Source organism: Lycium barbarum, chromosome 6 (assembly GCF_019175385.1).
Source record: "Lycium barbarum isolate Lr01 chromosome 6, ASM1917538v2, whole genome shotgun sequence".
In the NCBI taxonomy this organism is placed as follows: Eukaryota; Viridiplantae; Streptophyta; class Magnoliopsida; order Solanales; family Solanaceae; genus Lycium; species Lycium barbarum.
Window position 1 is genome coordinate 133,304,831 of NC_083342.1, and position 18,506 is coordinate 133,323,336.

Here is an 18,506-nt window from a genome sequence, read left to right on the forward strand (position 1 = left end):
AAAAAGTAATATCTCATACTGGATAATCACATATCACATAATGTAATAAATTGGATCCCATATATACTTTTAAGTACAAAAGATTTGTTTTACTAATTCAAATGTTATGATTAATATGTTTTTTACTCTTTTTTTTTTTAATCCATCTAATCTAATGAATAAAAACTCAATTAAAATTATCCGATTTGACCCGACCGAAAATCCAATTTGGTGGTATGCTTGATCAAAATTGAAATAGGTTGTTTATAATAACAAAATATTTAGGGCAAAATATGAAAAAAGAAAAATTAAAAAGGGATATGGAAAAAAAAGTGAAAATAGGTTTTGATGTGTTTCAAATCACATCGAATAGTTTTCACTTTATTTAGAATTTTTAAAGTTGGAGTTGAATATGGAGTTGTGTTTGGTTATATTTTTTGCAAAAAATATTTGGTTGTTTGAATATACATTTCCTAAAATGCGTGAAATTGATTTATACTCCAAATTTTTAAAAACTATGAAATCACCCAAATTGATTAATTTACTTGAAACACGCAACCCAATCTACTCTAAAAAAAATAATATCTCATAATGGATAATCACATAATGTAGTAAATTGGATTTTAAGTACAAAAAAAATATTTTACTATTCAAATGTCATGATTAATATACTTTTTACTCTTTTTAAATCTACCTAATGAATAAAATCTTAATTAAAATTATCCGGTTTGACCCGACCTAGAATCCAATTTGGCGGTATGCTTGATCAAAATTGAAACAGGTGGTTTATAATAAAAAAAAAATTTGGGGCAAAATATGAAAAAGGTAAAATTAAAAAGTGAGATGGAAAAAAAGTGAAAATAGGTTTTGATGTGTTTCAAATCACAACGGAGATAAAAACATTAATGAATTTCTTCCTTTGGACTACGATAACAAAAAATGTAATAAAACAAGATATCCTATTAGAAAAGGCATCTTATGCATATACGATTAATTTATGTAAAAATATATTCATTATTTTAAGAAATTATCCTTTCCATATTTATATCTTATTTACATAATTTAATTTGTTTTTTTTTTTTAGTTAAGTAATTACTTGATTAACATATACTTAATTTAATTGAGAGCAAGCCAAATTTTGCGTCTATAAAACAAGAAAAAACCAACAAATAAATATGTCATATCGATAAAGCTCTCCCGGAAGTGAAAGCGAAAGCAAAATTTGATTAAGCCGCCGTTACCAAAACCCTAAAGAGTGAAAATGGCGGAAGACGCCATACTTGGTTATCTCCAAAACAATGATGAGATTCAAAATTCTGAAAATTTTGCCCAACATTTTAGTCTTAGCCATGACGACATCCTCAACGTCATTCGCAGTCTCCATGGATTTAGACTTGTTGATGCTCAGGTGAATTTACTTCCAGATACATGTGTGTGTATGCTTAATACCCTTTTTTTTTTTTTTTTTTTGAATTTCCGTTCTCAATTTTTCGATGGTATATACCAATTTGATACAGAAAAGAAGAGGCATTCTGTTTTGAAGTTATTAGATAGCTAACTTGTCCTGGATTGTTTCTTGTAATGGAGGTCAGGAAAAATTTCTCTTATAGAATGTATCATTAATAGTTGAATTTCATTTTTATTTCGTTCTGATTTATTGCATTACTCAATTTTCTTTGGTATATTCAAATTTGACAACAGGGATTTGAGTTTTAGAGTTATTAGATTGCGAACTTGTCCTGGATAATGGGAGAGTTGAGGAAAATTTTATCTTATTGTTTATCATACAGTTTGAATAGAATGTAGATTAGTTCTGTGGAAGATGCAGTATTTTGTTTATACCTAGACTCACCTAGGTGAATAGTGTGTTAGATAGAGTGGCTACTTACCTAATGCCCCTTATTCCCATCCCTTATTATGTGGAGAAGAGATTGAATAAGCTTAGATGTAATTCTGACCAAATGAAGTTGCATTTAGGGCGTGTTTGGTATGAAGGAAAATGTTCTCTTGGAAAACAAGTGGGTTGGTTCTTACTTATTCTCTAGTGTTTTGTAAGTAAGCAATAAAATATTATCCCAAGAGCATTTATATGTAATCTAGCAAAACATTATGGAAGTGGGATGGGGTGGGGAGTGGGGGTTCGGGTGCGGCGGGGCTGGGTTGGTCAATGGGTGGGGATTGGCGGTGTTGGGTGGGTGGGGAGGAGAGAGAACTTGGAATGTCACTTATGGAACGTGTTTTCCTACTTCCATTAGGGGAGTTATTTTTCTCATTTTTAAGGAACTTGCTTTCCTCCGATTTTTTTTTTTTTTTTTTGATGACATGTTTTCCGAAATATTTTGACCTACCAAACATGAGAAAATTGAGAAGATGTTTTCCTCCAAACCAAACACACCTCAATATACAAGGTGGTGGTATGGGGGTGAAGAGTATTAAGCTCCAAAGCAAAAGCTTGCCCTTTAGGTGGCTCTGAATTTTGATTTGGAAGACTTATGCACCTCCTAGAGTTGCCTGTTTTGGTTAGGTTGCAGCTAGGGATGCTTGTTTGACTCATGATAAACTTCAAAGGTGAGGTTTGAATTTATTTGAATTTCCTTTCTCGATTTTCTTTGTTATATACAAATTTGAATACAGAAAAGAAGAGGCATTTGGTTTTGAAGTTATTAGATAGCTAACTTGTCCTTTCTTTTTTTTTGTTTTGTTTTGATAAGTAGTTATTTAATGGAGTTCAGGAAAATTTTCTCATAGAATGTATCATCAATAGTTGAATTTCCTTTATATTTCGTCCTGATTTATTGTAGTACTCTATTTTCTTTGGTATATTCAAATTTGACAACAGGAATTTGAGTTTTAGAGTTATTAGATAGCGAACTTGTCCTGGATAATGGGAAAGTTCAGTAGAATTTTGTCTTATTGTTTATCATTCACTTTGAATAGAATGTAGATTAGCTTCATGGAAGATGCAGTATTTATAGGTTAGTGTATTGGATAGTGTGACTACTTACCTAATGTCCCTCATTCCCATTCCCTATTATGTGGAGAATTCAATAAGCTTAGATGTAATTCTGAACAGAGAAAGTTGCATTTAGGGTGTGTTTGGTATGAAGGAAAATGTTTTCTTGGAAAAAAGTGTGTTCTTACTTATTTTCTAGTTTTTGGTAAGTAAGCAATTTTTTTTCCTTAATCCCAAGAGCATTTATATGTAATATAGCAAAACACTATGGAGGTGGGGGAGTGGGGTTCGGGTGCGAAAGGGGCTGGGATGGTCAAGGGGTGGGGTTGGGGGCGTTGGGTGGGTGAGGAGGAGAGAATGAACTTGGAATGTCACTTATGGAACTTGTTTTCCCTACTTCCATTAGGGAAGTCATTTTAATCATTTTCAAGGAACTTGATTTCCTAGAGAATATACTTTTCAAAAAACGTTTTGAGCAACCAAACATGAGAAAATTGGAAAACTAAATACACCCTTAGTTAGGTGGCCTAATGTGGTGATCAATATACCAGGTGGTGGTATGGTGTGATAAGTATAAAGCTCCAAAGCAAAAGGTTCCTTTTTAAATGGCGCTGAATTATGATTTGGAAGACTTATACACCTTCTAGAGTTGCCTGTTTTGGTTAGGTTGCAGCTAGAGATGCTTGTTTGACTCATGATGAACTTCAAAGATGAGGTTTTTCTTTATGCAGTAGATGCTATTTCTGGAGAAGTCTATGGAAAACACCAGTCATTCGTTCCCCCATTTCAATCAAGTATCACAAAACTGCCAACTGTTTTTAAACCTTTCTGGAGTTGGCTGGGTTATGCCAAAGGAGATGAGAAGCTTGCTGATTTTCTGACAGCATCAGAGAACCTGTGAAGGTTGAAGGATTTGGAAGATCACACTCCATTATGCATTATATGGACTACTTATCTGGAGAGGAACAAAATATGTGTCTTGAGGGAAAGATAGATCATATTTCTTTTGTAAAGCATAGGCGTTACATAATTAATGTTTTTGGTATTGGGGCTATAAGGTAGAAAATATGAATTATGTCTCAGGATTTTTTCGAAGACATAAAGATATAGTGGAAAAACTGTAATGTTCAGCTACTTTGTATTGCATGCAATACCATCTTTCTGTCTTTTATATAGAATATCTCTACAAAGCATCAAGAAACAGCTTTCGTGGATGTGAAACAATATTTGAATTTATTGAATTGTGCAGGATATTAGGAGAGAGAGATGGGTGCTTACTGAAGAGGGGAAAACTTATGCTGCTGTAGGTTCTCCAGAATTTCAGCTTTTCTCAGCAGTACCACCAGAGGGAATTGCGCGGGAGGAGTTGCAGGTTGCAGCTTATTCTTGGTGTTTACTCGCTTGTTTATTTTACATCAAAGAAGGAACTAAGTGATTTTACTGAGTGATTTTCATGCGCCATTTAAGAATGCTTTTAGATCAAGCAGAACAGAATTATAATGGATGAAAAATAAAGATTCAAAAAGAAAAAGGAAAGTAGTAATAATTTAAAAGGACTTCACTAAACTAGCAGTTTTTTTTTGTTTTTTTTTTTTTTAATTTTTTTTAAAAAGTGGCAGATGTTTGGTATATGTGTGTTTTCATTGTTTAGTGATACTCTCTTTTGGCTTAACGCTAATCTGGATGCAGAAAAAATTGGATCCTGCAGTTTATAAAATTGGTTGCCAGCAAGCTATAAAGAACAAGTGGGTGGAGATGGCGAAGACACATGTTTCAAGGAAGGTACAGTAGGCAAATAAATAAGAGTGTAATTTTGCTCTTCTTATTTTATTTTATCAGAAGCGCACTTTTGCTCATCCTCCTCAGTACCTTCTCTCCAACCCTTGCCTCAAACAAAATTTTATTAACTTCGGTACCAAAAGAATGTTCTCTTCTTAAGCTTGCTTGTCTCTCATTCAGAGTCGCCTATCTCTGCCTCTCAATCACCAAACTCATCCATACAGTTCATTTTGACAGGTAGCAGTAGTATTGCTCTCTTGCAACTTCAATTTTATTTTCAACCTCACGTTTACTTAGTTTTTGACACCATCATAATTTACTTTCTTCTCCTATCCCTTCTCCTTGAGCTTGTAAGTGCAAAAATATATCTATACAATCTTCCTGAAGATTAGAACCCAAATGGCTCCATTTCTTTCGAGAGCAAAATGTTTGGAAATCTATGAGTAGTGACCCTTTCGCTGTAAGGTCTCTTTAAAAGAAAGAGGCGAGATAAATGGACTAGTTGCCAAAATGATGAATAGCAGTTTACCTATTTCTTGGTCCCCAGTGGTTCTTGCTTGTGGGGCTAGGTTAGCCAAATAATCAGGAATCCCCTCAAGCCTCACAATGATTATGAAGTTCTGAAGAAGCCTTTATTACTCGCTTAGTACCAGTTCGTTAGAAATAAGTGTCATTTCTAGCCTACATTCTGCATTGTTAAACTGTAACTGCCCCCCAACTTCCCTTGTGGTGGTTCCAGGATTTGTCTGTTTCTCCTTCTATATTTTGTTGCTCCTTATTGTTTGCCATCTAGCTCAATTTATAGCGCGGGGCTTTCATTTGTTTTAGTGTTTCTTTCCTTATCCGTATCTGTTAAATAAGGTCTCTGAGAACTTTAATGTACAGGCAGCAAGTGAAGGTGATATCTACATGTGCTTCTTTTAATACCTTTTACAGGGATCCACTGCTTAGTCTATTTGTTGGCTTCATGTAGGCCCAACATGCTGATGATAAAGTTAAAGATATGCTATTGCGGATACAAAATGGCGAGGTATATAAATTTGTCGTCAGTGATCATCTTATTCCCCAACACTTCACTTTTTACTCACCTTTCATCTTTACTATTAGCTCTCCTCCCACACAGGAAATCAGTTATGGTTTTGTCGTTAGTTGACTGTTATATTAATCAATTCGTCTTTAACAAGCAATGCATTGCAGGCTGTCAATCAGGAGGATATTGATGCTCTAAAGCGAAGAAAACTAATAATTCAGCAGTAATTATCTATTCTTCAATATCCTTTCTCCAGCACTTGACGTTTACCAGATGTAATCTCACAATTACCCTAATAAGTGGTCAAATGCTGGTTCTTAAATATATTTCTTATTGGTGCTCTTTCTAGGGTTTGGAAAGGTTTCTCAGTAAAAAAAGGTCCTAACTATGCCCCGAAAAGGAAAAGAGCAGCTACTGATCTCACTCGGGAAAATTTACAGAGGTAACTTTCTGACTCATTTTCTCTGAAAAGAATAAATAATATTTGGATTTAATTTTTAGAAAAGTTTACAAATTAACTGATGGAGTTTGAACCCCTACATGTGAAACTCCAACACAGTTTGAACTTTTAAGAGTGAAAATCTAGTACACTGTAACTGTGCTGGAGTTCAAACTTTTGAAAGTGAAACTGTAGCACACTGTGGTGGAGTTTTACGATTTTTTGCTTAAAGTTAATAAGTTGTCTCTTGCTTCTCTGCTGGAGTTCTGAAATTGTTTCCAGAAGTTTAATAAGTTTGCTGCCAGTCCTAATTGCCGTTTAAGTTAAACTCTGAACATAAGAGGTGATGCAAGTACCACATTTCTTACTAGCTAGTAGTGGATGATAGAAATCAGGACACGGTTGCGGTTGCTTTTTTCTTGGCATGTTGCTCAAACTATTAACTGATATTTTGGATGGAATGATTGGTTGTTCGAAGCATTTTTTCTTGGTTATCTTTCCCCCCTAAAATTTCCTTCATCATGTCGCATAATGAACGTAATACAATCAACTGCCAAGCTATATAGAATCAAAATTCGAACTCCAACACTATGTCCTCGAGTTTGAACTATAAGTTGAAGAGTTGGTAAATGCTGCATGATTTACTCAAACTCCAGGAAAAAATCATGGAATTTGATGTCCTTTAGTTTGAAAACTCCCTATGTGTGAAACTCGAGGAAAGTGTCCATTTTTAGGTTATTCTTCAGCTTCGAACTCCAGCGCTTATGCTTGGGTTTCACATACAAGGAGTTTCGACTCTCCTGGAGTTTCACATGTAGGAGTTTCGAACTCCAAGAGACAGTGTTGGAGTTTTTCGTGTTTCAGCTGAAGTATTTTTGTCCGGATTTTACTTCCGCATAAAGAAAAGCGGCTTCTATTAGTTTCAAATGTGGTCTATTTCCAATTACAAGTCGAAAAGTGGTCAGCACTATGCTAAAATGTACAAAACAAATTCATGGGCTGGGTAAATGGTAAAAGTTTCAATTTGTAGTTCTCTCCAGATGGTTTCGGTAGTATTTAATATTTATTTCAACATACAAATTGATATGTTAGTGGCCTACACTAATTCCACGATGGACGAAGCATTTAGTTTATTTTTCTGATCAATATATGTTGCTTGTTCCTTTGAAGGGGTGACTGGAAGGAAATGGAATTTAAAGAGTACAACTTCAGTGCTAAAGGTCAACCAGTTGAAGGTGGCCATCTTCATCCATTGCTCAAGGCATGTTTTTATTCCATTTTTCATTATTGTGGTTCTTGTCGCCTTATATTATTTTATTTTGTTGACTAACTGAGGCCAAATTGCCTTCCCTCACATGTTGATAAAATCTTACCATCTTATTGCAGGTTAGGCGGCAGATACAAATGATTTTTCTCTATATGGGGTATGACTAAATGACCATTTCCCGTGTCTATATATGCATTCTGTGTAAATGCATGCCTATATGTGCAGATGAATGTCTCTTATGTATATATTCAGTTATATATTTGGAAATTCTCTGTAGTGGACTGTAAGAGTGAATTTTCATTTGAATTGTGCAGGTTTGAGGAGATGCCAACAAATAATTATGTCGAAAGCAGGTAAGCTATTATTTATTTTGTTAGTCTTTCCCTGGTCATAAATACAATTTAGCCCTTCATAATTGATGGAACAGCCAGGATTCCCAAAGAAAAAAGTTGTTAGGTTATATGAAATAACTTAGCTAGGAAAATGGCGCATCTCCTTGTCTTTTTACTTTTATCCAAATAATTGGAGCGAACCGACATTTTCTTTGCGTGGCTCCTAGTTAAGAGGTTGGTATGTAAATATTTTGAATCAAATCCTACTCCATCCTCCATTTGAGATGCATGTTTTGGTATTGTCATTTTACTTGCTAAAGTTCCTACTCTCCATTACATGACAGTCTCAAAGTGTACCTCTTTTGTAAAGCAAACAACAACATACCCAGTGTAATATCCCTCTGCCGTAAAGCAATTTGCTAAATATTATTTTTTCATGTTGAACATTCATGAGCTTCTGGTGCTAAACATTCAAATTTATTGAAGATAGATGGTAAACTATAGCTATTGAACATTTATGAGCTTTCAAGCTCAAATTTCTTTTCAAAAAAGAGCGTTCTAGCTCAAATTGATGGTAAACCATAAAATTGACTTGCTGGTGGACCATAAATGAGTCTTCTCTGGTGTATAGCTAGTGGTGATTTGTTCACTGTCATGTTCTTCTCTTAGTTAAAATTGCGAGGATTAGTTTTTGTCTTAATCCCTGTCAAAGAAGTATACGTCAATGTTGCTGGTCATATTTTGCAGTTTTTGGAACTTTGATGCACTTTTCCAGCCCCAACAACACCCTGCCCGTGATTCCCACGATACATTCTTTTTGAAAGGTTAGTTTGACTTTACATTTTATCTGCCTCATCTATGTTTCTTCTAATGAATTTGTATGTTTAATTTTTGTAGTGCCTTCCACTACAAGGTTGCTGCCGGAAGATTATGTTGAGCGGGTAAAAGAAATTCATGAATCTGGTGGTTACCAATCTAGGGGGTATGATATAATACTGCCGATTCTTAATTCAATGTCACTAGCACTTGTCAAGGTTTTGACATTCCTATATAGCGAATTTAATGGTGCTTCTTGATTAGATATGGATATGATTGGAAAAGAGAGGAAGCGAACAAGAATCTTTTGCGGACACACACTACTGCTGTTTCGTCAAGAATGTTGTATGCATTAGCTCAGGTCTAAATCGCTCACCAAATCCAGAATTATAATTTCATATATATTTGACTTCTTGAATTTTAAACCTGTGCTACATCTTATTTCAGAAGCCATTCGCCCCCAAAAAATACTATTCTATTGATCGTGTTTTCAGAAATGAAGCAGTTGATCGGACACATCTTGCTGAATTTCATCAGATAGAAGGTTATCATATAGTTATAGAATTTTCGTGTCATTCATATTTTTTTGATTCCTTGATATATTCTTTTCTCCTCTTGTTCGTCTATGGTGCCAAACGTTTAGCTGAGATAAGACACTGGTCCTTGAAGTGCCTGCAAAGCTGATTCATTGCCCCAAGTCCCAGCTACTGTTTGAATTCCTCATAGAGAATTATAATGAGCCTTGCTTTAGATACTTTAGGAACATTTGCTTGTTTTTTTTTTTTTTTTTTGTTTGGTTTTTTTTTGGTTTTGTTTTTTTTGTTTTTTGAGAAAATAGGGACTATTGTTTCTATTGCTTGCCATGACTGCACATTATCAGAGAGCTATACCTCTTGACATGTCACAATTAGGGATCAGTTTGGTTCACAGACTAATTACACAAGGAACGTTATATGAATAATAATGTAGGAATTGTTATGTGGTGAATAAAAATTACATGGATTGTTGTGTAGAGATTGTCTATTTTAAGGGCTTTTCTCTTTAGATATGCTTATACGTGTATTGCTATACATGTATGCTTATTCCCTTTTTTTCATGCATAAAATAATACATAGATTTTCGGATAAGTTGTTTAGCAAAGCATTGTTTAATACAGACTAAACACTGTATTAGTTATCTCTAGTTTTATACTGAAAACCAAATGTTGTGTTAGTTATGCAAAGCTTAAATTAGCAATCCAGAGTTTTATGTCGTAAACCAAATGTTGCAGAGTGCCCAATAATTGAAAGACTTGTCGATACTATTTACTTTGTACTGTAGATGAGTGCAACGCCAGAATTTGGCTTTAGATTGTATTTGCTTCATAGCTCATAGGTGATAGGTACTACATGGCTAGAATAAAACTTAGGGCTCTACATTTTTTTCATAGTTGTGAACTTACTTCTTTTTGACATCTTCTGCTCCCAAGAAGAGAATTTCTTTGGGGGTTGGGTGTAGCTTCCGCCTACGGTTAGGCAGCTACTGGAACTATTTTACCAGCTAAAAGATCTTTTCGTAAATAGCAATTCGTTTCATCTTTTTTTTATGTTTTAGATTTCGTGTTTGGGTGTTATATCAGATATGGCTTTCTGAGTGACTGCTGCTACAGTGTGGAAAACCTCTATAATTTTGTAATAGTGGTCTTGTGAAAAGCCGAAGGCCATTTTATTTGGCATCCATCCCTCACTCCTTTCCCTTTTCTGGTAGTGTGCTAACCTTTCTTGGCATGCTATCAACCTGAAATTCTCTTACCAAGTTGAATTTGATACTGGCATTAGCAGAAACCTGAGTGGTATTTAGTCTGCATACTTCTGAAACATATTTCTGCATCTGTGTAAATTCTGTGCAGTAATAGGTCATCTCAAGCTCTCTTCTCATATTCAAACGTAATAATGTGTTAAACTCTGATGTGTTCGGTAGTTGTTTGAGTATATCTTGTTCTTTATCTGCATTTTATCCTTGTTGATAATTACATGAACTTATTGTCACTGTTTCTTATTCCAGGCTTAATATGTGATCGTGGACTTACTCTTGGTGATCTGATTGGTGTTCTTCAGGACTTCTTTTCTCGTCTAGGTGACCAACCAACACTATTGCTGTATTCTTTCTTATGTTCAGTTTTTGGTACAGCTATATCTGTTCAAGTCTTGGTTTCATAGAAAAGACACAGCTTGCAGTGATATCATGTCCAGCTCAATTTACATGATCTTTTAATTTTGAGACTGCTAATTAGTCGTTAACTTTTTTTTTTTTCCTAATTACAGGAATGTCCAAGCTTCGGTTCAAACCTGCTTATAATCCTTATACTGAGCCCAGCATGGAAATTTTCAGGTTGTAGTAGTATATTTGACGCGAATGAACACTTGTTCCACTCAGCACTAAAATCATATCCTTTTGTTTTGTCAGCTACCATGAAGGCTTTAAGAAATGGGTGGAAATTGGAAATTCTGGTATGTTTAGGCCTGAAATGCTGCTTCCTATGGGTCTGCCAGAAGATGTTCGGGTTATTGCCTGGGGTCTTTCCCTTGAGAGGTATACGAACTGTTAGCAGCAACATGTTCTTACTTATTAAGTCAAAATTAACTTCCTGTGCTTATTACTAGGTTGTATTGATAACACTGAGAGTTGTCTTCATGTTTGAACTTACTAGTTCTTAACCTGTAAAGAGAAACAATAACCACAGTAAAGCGACACACGCGTGCATTGTTTTCTTTAGCCATATTATCTGAAAGCATTGACTGTACCAGGAAAGAGTGGAAAGTTTAATGTGTACCCGTGAATCATCTTTACTTGTGCAAACATGTGATAATTTGAAGCAAATATAAATTTTATACGTGTGAAACCTTGGATCATTTACATGTTTAAGTAGCACGTTGAAAATATTTGTGGCATAATGGAAGTAGGTCCCAAAGAGGAAAAGTTGGGTTTAATGGTACTCAAAACTGTTTACTGCTGACAAATTCAAAGCTTCAATGACTAAGGTGCTCTCTCATGTAATGCTTGCAATAGTTTCTGAACTGATTATTGCAATTCTTCGCACGATTCTTGCTAGTTGACAGAGATTGTAAGTCTTCTGGCTTCGGTGTAGTGCTGCAGTTATTTGCAGGTCTTTGTAATGTCACCGAGATAGAAAGAGGATAGGGGTGGGGGAGGAGGGAGAGAGAGTAGGAACTACGGGTTGGTAGTTTATGGTGGCCTGAGTAGCTGGTTGTGGTTTTTTAATCACGAGGGAGGGACCGGAGGGTAGCTTTTTTGGCTTAGATGAAAGTTTTCTGCTTGCACATGGGTTGACATGTTGACAAGGACGTATCTATAATTCGAATTACCTGGCGGGTGGGGTGTAATATCTACTTTTGGTTATGCTACTCTGTTTATATTTGGGTATTCCATGCAATAAAACTATGTTCACATGTTTCGTTGAAGCTTATTTTGCTTGTCTTCGTGTGCCAGGCCTACCATGATTCTCAACGGGATTGACAACATCAGAGATCTTTTTGGTTCCAAGGTATAATTGGACTCTATCAATTAATTGTGGTACGATTTCTCAGCGATGCCAATGTTTGATCATTTTATTCTTTCTTGCAGGTGGATCTAGGTCTCATCAAAAGCAATCCGATATGCCGGCTTGGACTTTAGGAACACAACACTCCTGACTTGCGAATCCACTGTATCACTTGTCAGACACTCTTGATGGTTGAGATAAGAGTTTTTGGCTGGCCCATCTGTTGAGATCATTTCTTTACCCAGTAGGAGAATTGTCGCTGGTATTTGTCATAGATAGTGTTTGATTTATCTTCTTACACCCGAGGTTGTCGACACAAATGTGAAGTTTAAATTTCAAATGTATGGGAGCTGTATTCAATTTTGATGCTATTTTGGATTTGGGCTCATTTAGTCCCTTCACAATACTTTTGGGTATCTAATGACGGCTTAATATATGGAATTTCCTCCTTGCACCCTTCACAATTTGAATAGGCGAATGACCCTGTAAAGAGCGCGTGCATTATTTTCAGACCTTTTATGTGTAAAAATAATGATCTTTAAGACATAAAATTAAAAACAGTGCAGGGTTACCAAACCAAGTGATCCCTCATACAAATAATACTAACAGATAAAATGAAAAGTTTGCTTGCTTTGATGCAATACTTTTGGTTAATGGTACACTCGTACCGCCTGTTATGATAAACTCCCTCCATTGCTGTTTACTTGTCCTCTAAATAACTGGACACTCCTCTTATAAAATTACTAATTAAAGGGTTATTTTACCAAAGTAATTATTTAAAGATAATAGTAACATCGGAATTGCTATAATGGACAATTAAAATTTTAAAAAATATTTTTAGTATAAAGGACTGGTAAAAGAGAACGGAGTATGAGGATGCTCATTTATGTACATGACTACATTCTCGCCCAATATAGTTTGTTCCAAGTAGATCAGTTGCGAGCCCTATTTTAACCCAAGAAAAAAAAAAAGCAAGATCTACAACTTTATGTCACAATTTTATATGCAATTTTTTGGTTGTTATGCAGAATTCTGAATATGTGCAGTAGGTAAATCTTTGTAATCAGAACAAAGATCTGTCTTTTCCTCTACCATCTCAGCTGTTTGAAAATCAAAAGGCAACTTTTCAATGGAGCCATCAGTTTCAGTGCGTGCCTGCTTATCATATATGACTCCAGATTCAAATCTTAAGCGTCTTTCGACAGCAGCCTGAACCCTCTGTTTGAATTCCTCATCTGAGCTTGCCAACATATATCGAAGCTTGAAGTTTACACGGTTCTCCACCATAATCTTGTGTCTAGGAACTATTCTTTCATCTAGTGAATAGCTAAAAAACCTGTAAAATAGACGTGAGTTTAAGTAGAATAGTGGAATAGCAATATCATCAGGACAGTTTCGTTGAATGGCATATACCTTGGAAATTCAATAAGATCCTGCAAAGGCCGAACCATCATCCTTCGCAGATAACGATACTTGGGGCGAAGGATATCTATATTGTATGTCAGTAGCATTGGAAAATCAGCAACCATTTCACCTAGTTGTCTGAGAGTTATGCCCAGGGACAGAAAATACTTCACATTGTGATCCAATTTATTGGCAATGCTGCATCCTAGAAGCTCTGGTCCTAGAGCTATCACCTTTCCAATATTCTTCTGGGAGACACCAGCTTTTGTCAAAAGGAATATGACCTTTAATAAGATAAGCCCATATCAGTTCTGCTTCAACTCTTTAAGTAGTAAGTAGTAAATAGTCACTCTGACTCATAAATCAAGACTTTGTTCTTCATGTGATCCTTTATAGGGATTGCACTATTATCACCAAATATTACTAGGACAGAGGAGATCGACATTGTTTAGACAATTTAGATGAAGTATAAACAGTCAGGAAAAGGGAAACAAACGGACCACTGGACGTATCTTCTTGTGGAGGCTGAAAGTGAGTAATCTGGGAAACCTGACAAGCACATTGCCAATAGCATCTTGTTGGACACCTATGTCTTGTAAAAATTGAACCTTCAATAATCGAGAAGGTAAGTCATTAGCAGGGAAAGGAGAAAATTTAAAGCAAATAGAAATTCTAGTTGCATTTTTCAAATTTGAAGGGATAAAATGCACTGCAGAAGTTTAAGTTGTCAACGATATAGCTCCACATGCCAAAAGTAATAACATACCTTAGACACAATGGTGGCCTCGAAATCAACACAGAATAACACTGGCCTGGTAACAAGAATTTTTCTCATGCCATCTTTTGAAATCCCGAGGTAGTAAAAGTACTTGACAAGAGGCTTGAACTTTTCTTCAATACCACAACCCATCAAATGGGGTTTAAAAGCTAATAATCTTCCAACATCTTCATTGCTGAGGCCAAACTCCTTAAGATATGCAACCTGGATGAACAAGAATCAAGTTTCAACGAGAAGAAAAGTTAGAATATAAGCTTTCATTCTAAAGTTCAAATCACCCAGCATGTCATAGCCACGAGAAAATGACGAAAATGATCCCTTATCTTTGGTAGATTCAAGTTAGACCCTTAAGTATCGAGAATAATTTTGTCCTTTAAGTTTGCCAAAAGTGAGCACTTTTGGTCTCTGTCAAATATTCAACAAACTCAGATTGTTAAGTTAACCAGAATTGTGAAAAGAAGAATTTAACCAAAAACACTAGAAATTTCCGCTAAAAATTCAGAAACTGCAACATAGAACACTACAATAACAGAAATTTCAACTCAAAACAGTTGCGCCAGACTCTTGAAATTGACCAAAAATAACATAAACTACAAAATCTGTACTTCCAAATGTGAGTTCCTTTAAATATTTTCTATTTTCACAACACCGATTAAATTTAACAATCAGAGTTTGGTAAATATCTGACGGAGAACAAAAGTGCTCACTTTTGGCAAACTTAAAGGATCAAAACTGCTCAAATGATACTTAAGGGACTATTTTAATACTATCAAAGATTAGAGACCATTTTTGTCATTTTCTCTCATAACCACTAACAAGGTCATTCTTCAGTGCTTTTTGCACCAAGCATGTGGGGAAAAAAAAAATATCCCATTTATGTAAAGAACGTTAGGAATCAGGCACCTTGTGGTTCATCTCTTCCATAGAGAAGTAGCCAAGCACCTTAGGATAGTCAAACAGCATAGTTCCAAAATCCTTCTCATCCATTCCCATATCAAAATAGAAGTTTGTACGAGACTCTAGTTCATCCATGGTGAAAGACAATATTTCAGGACATCGGCCTACAATATATCCTATCCAATCTCTCTTCACTCCCTTGTACTCCAAATATCCAACGATTTCGTCCAATTCATCCAAGCTTCGACCCAATACATTTCCCCTAGCTCTAATCAATACAAGCCCAATAAATCTTCCCTTCACATGAATTGACTTCAACCACTCAGCCAAACGTCTTATTGATTCAAGATCTCCTCTAGAGTTGCAAATGAGGTGCGCAATTTGAGGATATGACAATGCATTGTGTTTCAACCACCTGCAAAGGAACATAGGGGTAGTTTGCTTCACAAACTAGCTATGCAATATTACAACCCTTGTAGTGGCGGAGCCAGGAATTTATACAAGGGATTCAAAAATGTCACATCTGAAATATGAATCTACGACATAAAGCAAATCTTGAACCTCCTTTGCCACTTTACAAGAACTTTAGAAAAAACAAGTTCTTGCCCTTTATGCACAGTTGGGACTTGGGAATCCAATTGAACCCCGTTCCCTCAAGCTAGTTCCGCTCCTAAATGCATGAATTGCTATTCAATAATCATACGTGGATTTTCACTCATACACTACCAAATTTAGGTCAATAAATTAACTAATCGTTATATATGTAGCCACTATATACGTAATCTTATACTACATTCTATCCCAAGGTTCATGCATGAGCAAGTACTTAGTTATATAAACTCTTGTAACCGAAATAGAAAGCTGTATTAGTAATGCAGAAATTTATGCTAGGAATCAACCTTTCTATTAACAATGCAACTACTTTATTGAGCTTAGTGAGTTAAATTCGATATGCATATTCCTTTGTACCTCACAATTGGCACGACACCAGAGTCATCTATGAAGGCTCTAGCACGAACATTGAATGACGAACCCGAAAACTCAGGCATTTTCTTCATTGAAGCAGCTTGAATCATTACATAATCTATAAAATCAGACAACTCAGAAACCAAATTCGTCGAATAGGTAATGCTAAACCTTCCCTTTCTCATTGCTTCTTTAAAAATCTCAACTGTCACTTTCCTTCTTATCTCAAGTGCCTTTATTAACATCTCATCATCATCATCATCATCATCATAACCATTTCTTTTTTTCAAAAAAGATGAAATTGGTGGCAATGAAGTGTTCACATCAGTGTCAGTTGGGGATTGAATATATATAGAACCTGGAAATTGAGGGGTTCTTTTTGTTATTAATGACATTTCAAGAACCCTCTCTTTATCTTCTTCTAATACAGCACATTCTTGTTTTTCCGGTTCAGTTGAACCAGGTGACGGTTCTTGATTTTCCGGTTTATTATTTGATGAGAGGTAACGATGGAGCACAAAAGAGGATTTTGAATTGTGCTTTCGAGTGATACCCTTTTCATTGTTTGATGCATAGGTGATGTTTGTATGTGTTTCTTGGTTTTTAAGGTTGGAAAAAATGGGGGGCAAACAATGACGTTTTGGGGAGAAGTATATGATGTTGGGTAGAGTAGTTTGATGTTGTTGATTTATGGATTGTGGAGTGAAGGAGAAGTGATGGTGATGAAGCTCACACAGCATTTTTAATGGAGGAAACTTGAATTTTTGGATAAATATCTTTGCTAGTGTTCTATCTAACTTACAAGCTATAGTGAAGAGAAAAAGGGGCATTGATTATGCACTTAAACCCAAGAAGTTAGTCGAAACTGTACTTGAGCACGGGAAACAATATAATTTGCACCTGGGACCAGTAAGGTTTTCAAATTATTCCCCTTGATAACTATGTTTAGCGACTTAATATAGTAATATTTTACTATGAAGAAGCTATTTCCGGTCCGAATTTACGTGACATTATTTTCTTATTAGTTGATTCTAAATTTTTTTATATATTTTTGTATTTAGTATCAATCTAACTTTAAAGATGTCTATTTTATCTTTAATGAGATAATTTTAACCATAAAAAAAATATTTATTACTTATTTTAGACTACAAAAAATTCAAAATTGTTCATTTATTTCTGAAACTCCGTATCCAATTAATAGCTCCACACAAATTGGCATAGAAGAAATAGTATTTACACTTTACGATCATATTATATTTTCATTGATTTTAGGATGTAATGATCAAACTAGGGTTGAGTATAAATACCGAAAACGAAAAACCAGACCAAACCGAATCGAATTTCAAAAAATTGAAATTGAAAGAACCGAACCGAACTAGTCGGTTCGGTATTCGTTGTCCACCTTCAAAAAACTAAAACCAAAATAGTCGAATTGAAGTTTGATAAAATCGAACCTAACGCACACCGAAATTTAATACATTACCCAAAAAAATTAAAATAGTCCAGACCCATTAAGTTTAAGCAAAAAAAAAAAATCAATTGTAACAAGACCTCTTTTGCTTTTGTATCCCTAATTTTTCACTTCAGTTGAGAAAATCAAAGATCCTTAACAAATGAAGGTGACTAGGATGTGTCTTTAGATTAATGTATGTCCTTTATGTGCTTTCTTAGTTATTCTTACTGTATATATATACCACCCAGTAATTCTATATCATGGTTATGATTTTCTGTTCTTGTGTATCCTATTTGTTTGATTTTGATTTCAATTTATCAGTTTTGTGTTTTATTACTTTTGAGAATATGAATTAATGTAAATTGAATCGCTTATAATATTATATCAAAAAAACCGAATTGAAAAAATCGAAACCGAACCGAACTAATTTGGTTTGGTGTCCGGAGTCCACCTTCAAAAAACTGAAACTGAAACAGCTGAACCAAAATTTGATAAAACCGAACCGAAGAACTGAACGCCCACCCCTAGATCAAACCTAGAAAATCAACCTACGAATTTTAAAAAAGGGTATAGGAAATATTTTTGCTACATGATTAGTGGTAATACGTCCTTAAACAAAAGTTACTGACACTCTTATGTCCCAATTAACGTGGAGTATGCCGTAAATAGAATATTGTCTTTTTATTTTGAAAATATTTTATTTTAAAAAATTTAGTTTACCTTAATAAAATTATTTATATCCACTTAAATATCCAATAATTATTTCAGATCATACATGTTTATTCTTTTTTTTTATTTCATATTTTATCAGATGAAGAATAATAGTTGATAAACATAAAAATTCAATCGGGCATGCTATTAGATTAGAGTTT

General features: G+C 34.9%; 2 protein-coding genes across 2 annotated transcripts; one reads left to right on the plus strand and one right to left on the minus strand.

The window, feature by feature from the left end:
- The first annotated feature begins 1,143 nt into the window (after positions 1–1,143).
- On the plus strand, positions 1,144–12,600 carry LOC132599171 (phenylalanine--tRNA ligase alpha subunit, cytoplasmic). The gene is made up of 18 exons (XM_060312422.1): positions 1,144–1,387; positions 4,182–4,304; positions 4,622–4,714; positions 5,685–5,741; positions 5,909–5,964; positions 6,091–6,183; positions 7,351–7,441; positions 7,567–7,604; positions 7,762–7,800; positions 8,527–8,603; positions 8,677–8,761; positions 8,860–8,956; positions 9,043–9,139; positions 10,639–10,710; positions 10,899–10,965; positions 11,041–11,166; positions 12,085–12,139; positions 12,220–12,600. Exons 1-18 carry the CDS (start codon positions 1,241–1,243, stop codon positions 12,268–12,270), a joined length of 1,464 nt encoding a protein of 487 aa, XP_060168405.1. The 5' UTR covers positions 1,144–1,240; the 3' UTR covers positions 12,271–12,600.
- Positions 12,601–12,945: 345 nt separating this feature from the next.
- On the minus strand, positions 12,946–17,015 carry LOC132599172 (transcription termination factor MTERF2, chloroplastic). Its single transcript, XM_060312423.1, has 6 exons — positions 16,185–17,015; positions 15,222–15,630; positions 14,307–14,522; positions 14,041–14,148; positions 13,550–13,824; positions 12,946–13,472 (listed from the first exon to the last, which is right to left on the minus strand). Exons 1-6 carry the CDS (start codon positions 17,009–17,011, stop codon positions 13,157–13,159), a joined length of 2,151 nt encoding a protein of 716 aa, XP_060168406.1. The 5' UTR covers positions 17,012–17,015; the 3' UTR covers positions 12,946–13,156.
- Positions 17,016–18,506: the final 1,491 nt, after the last annotated feature.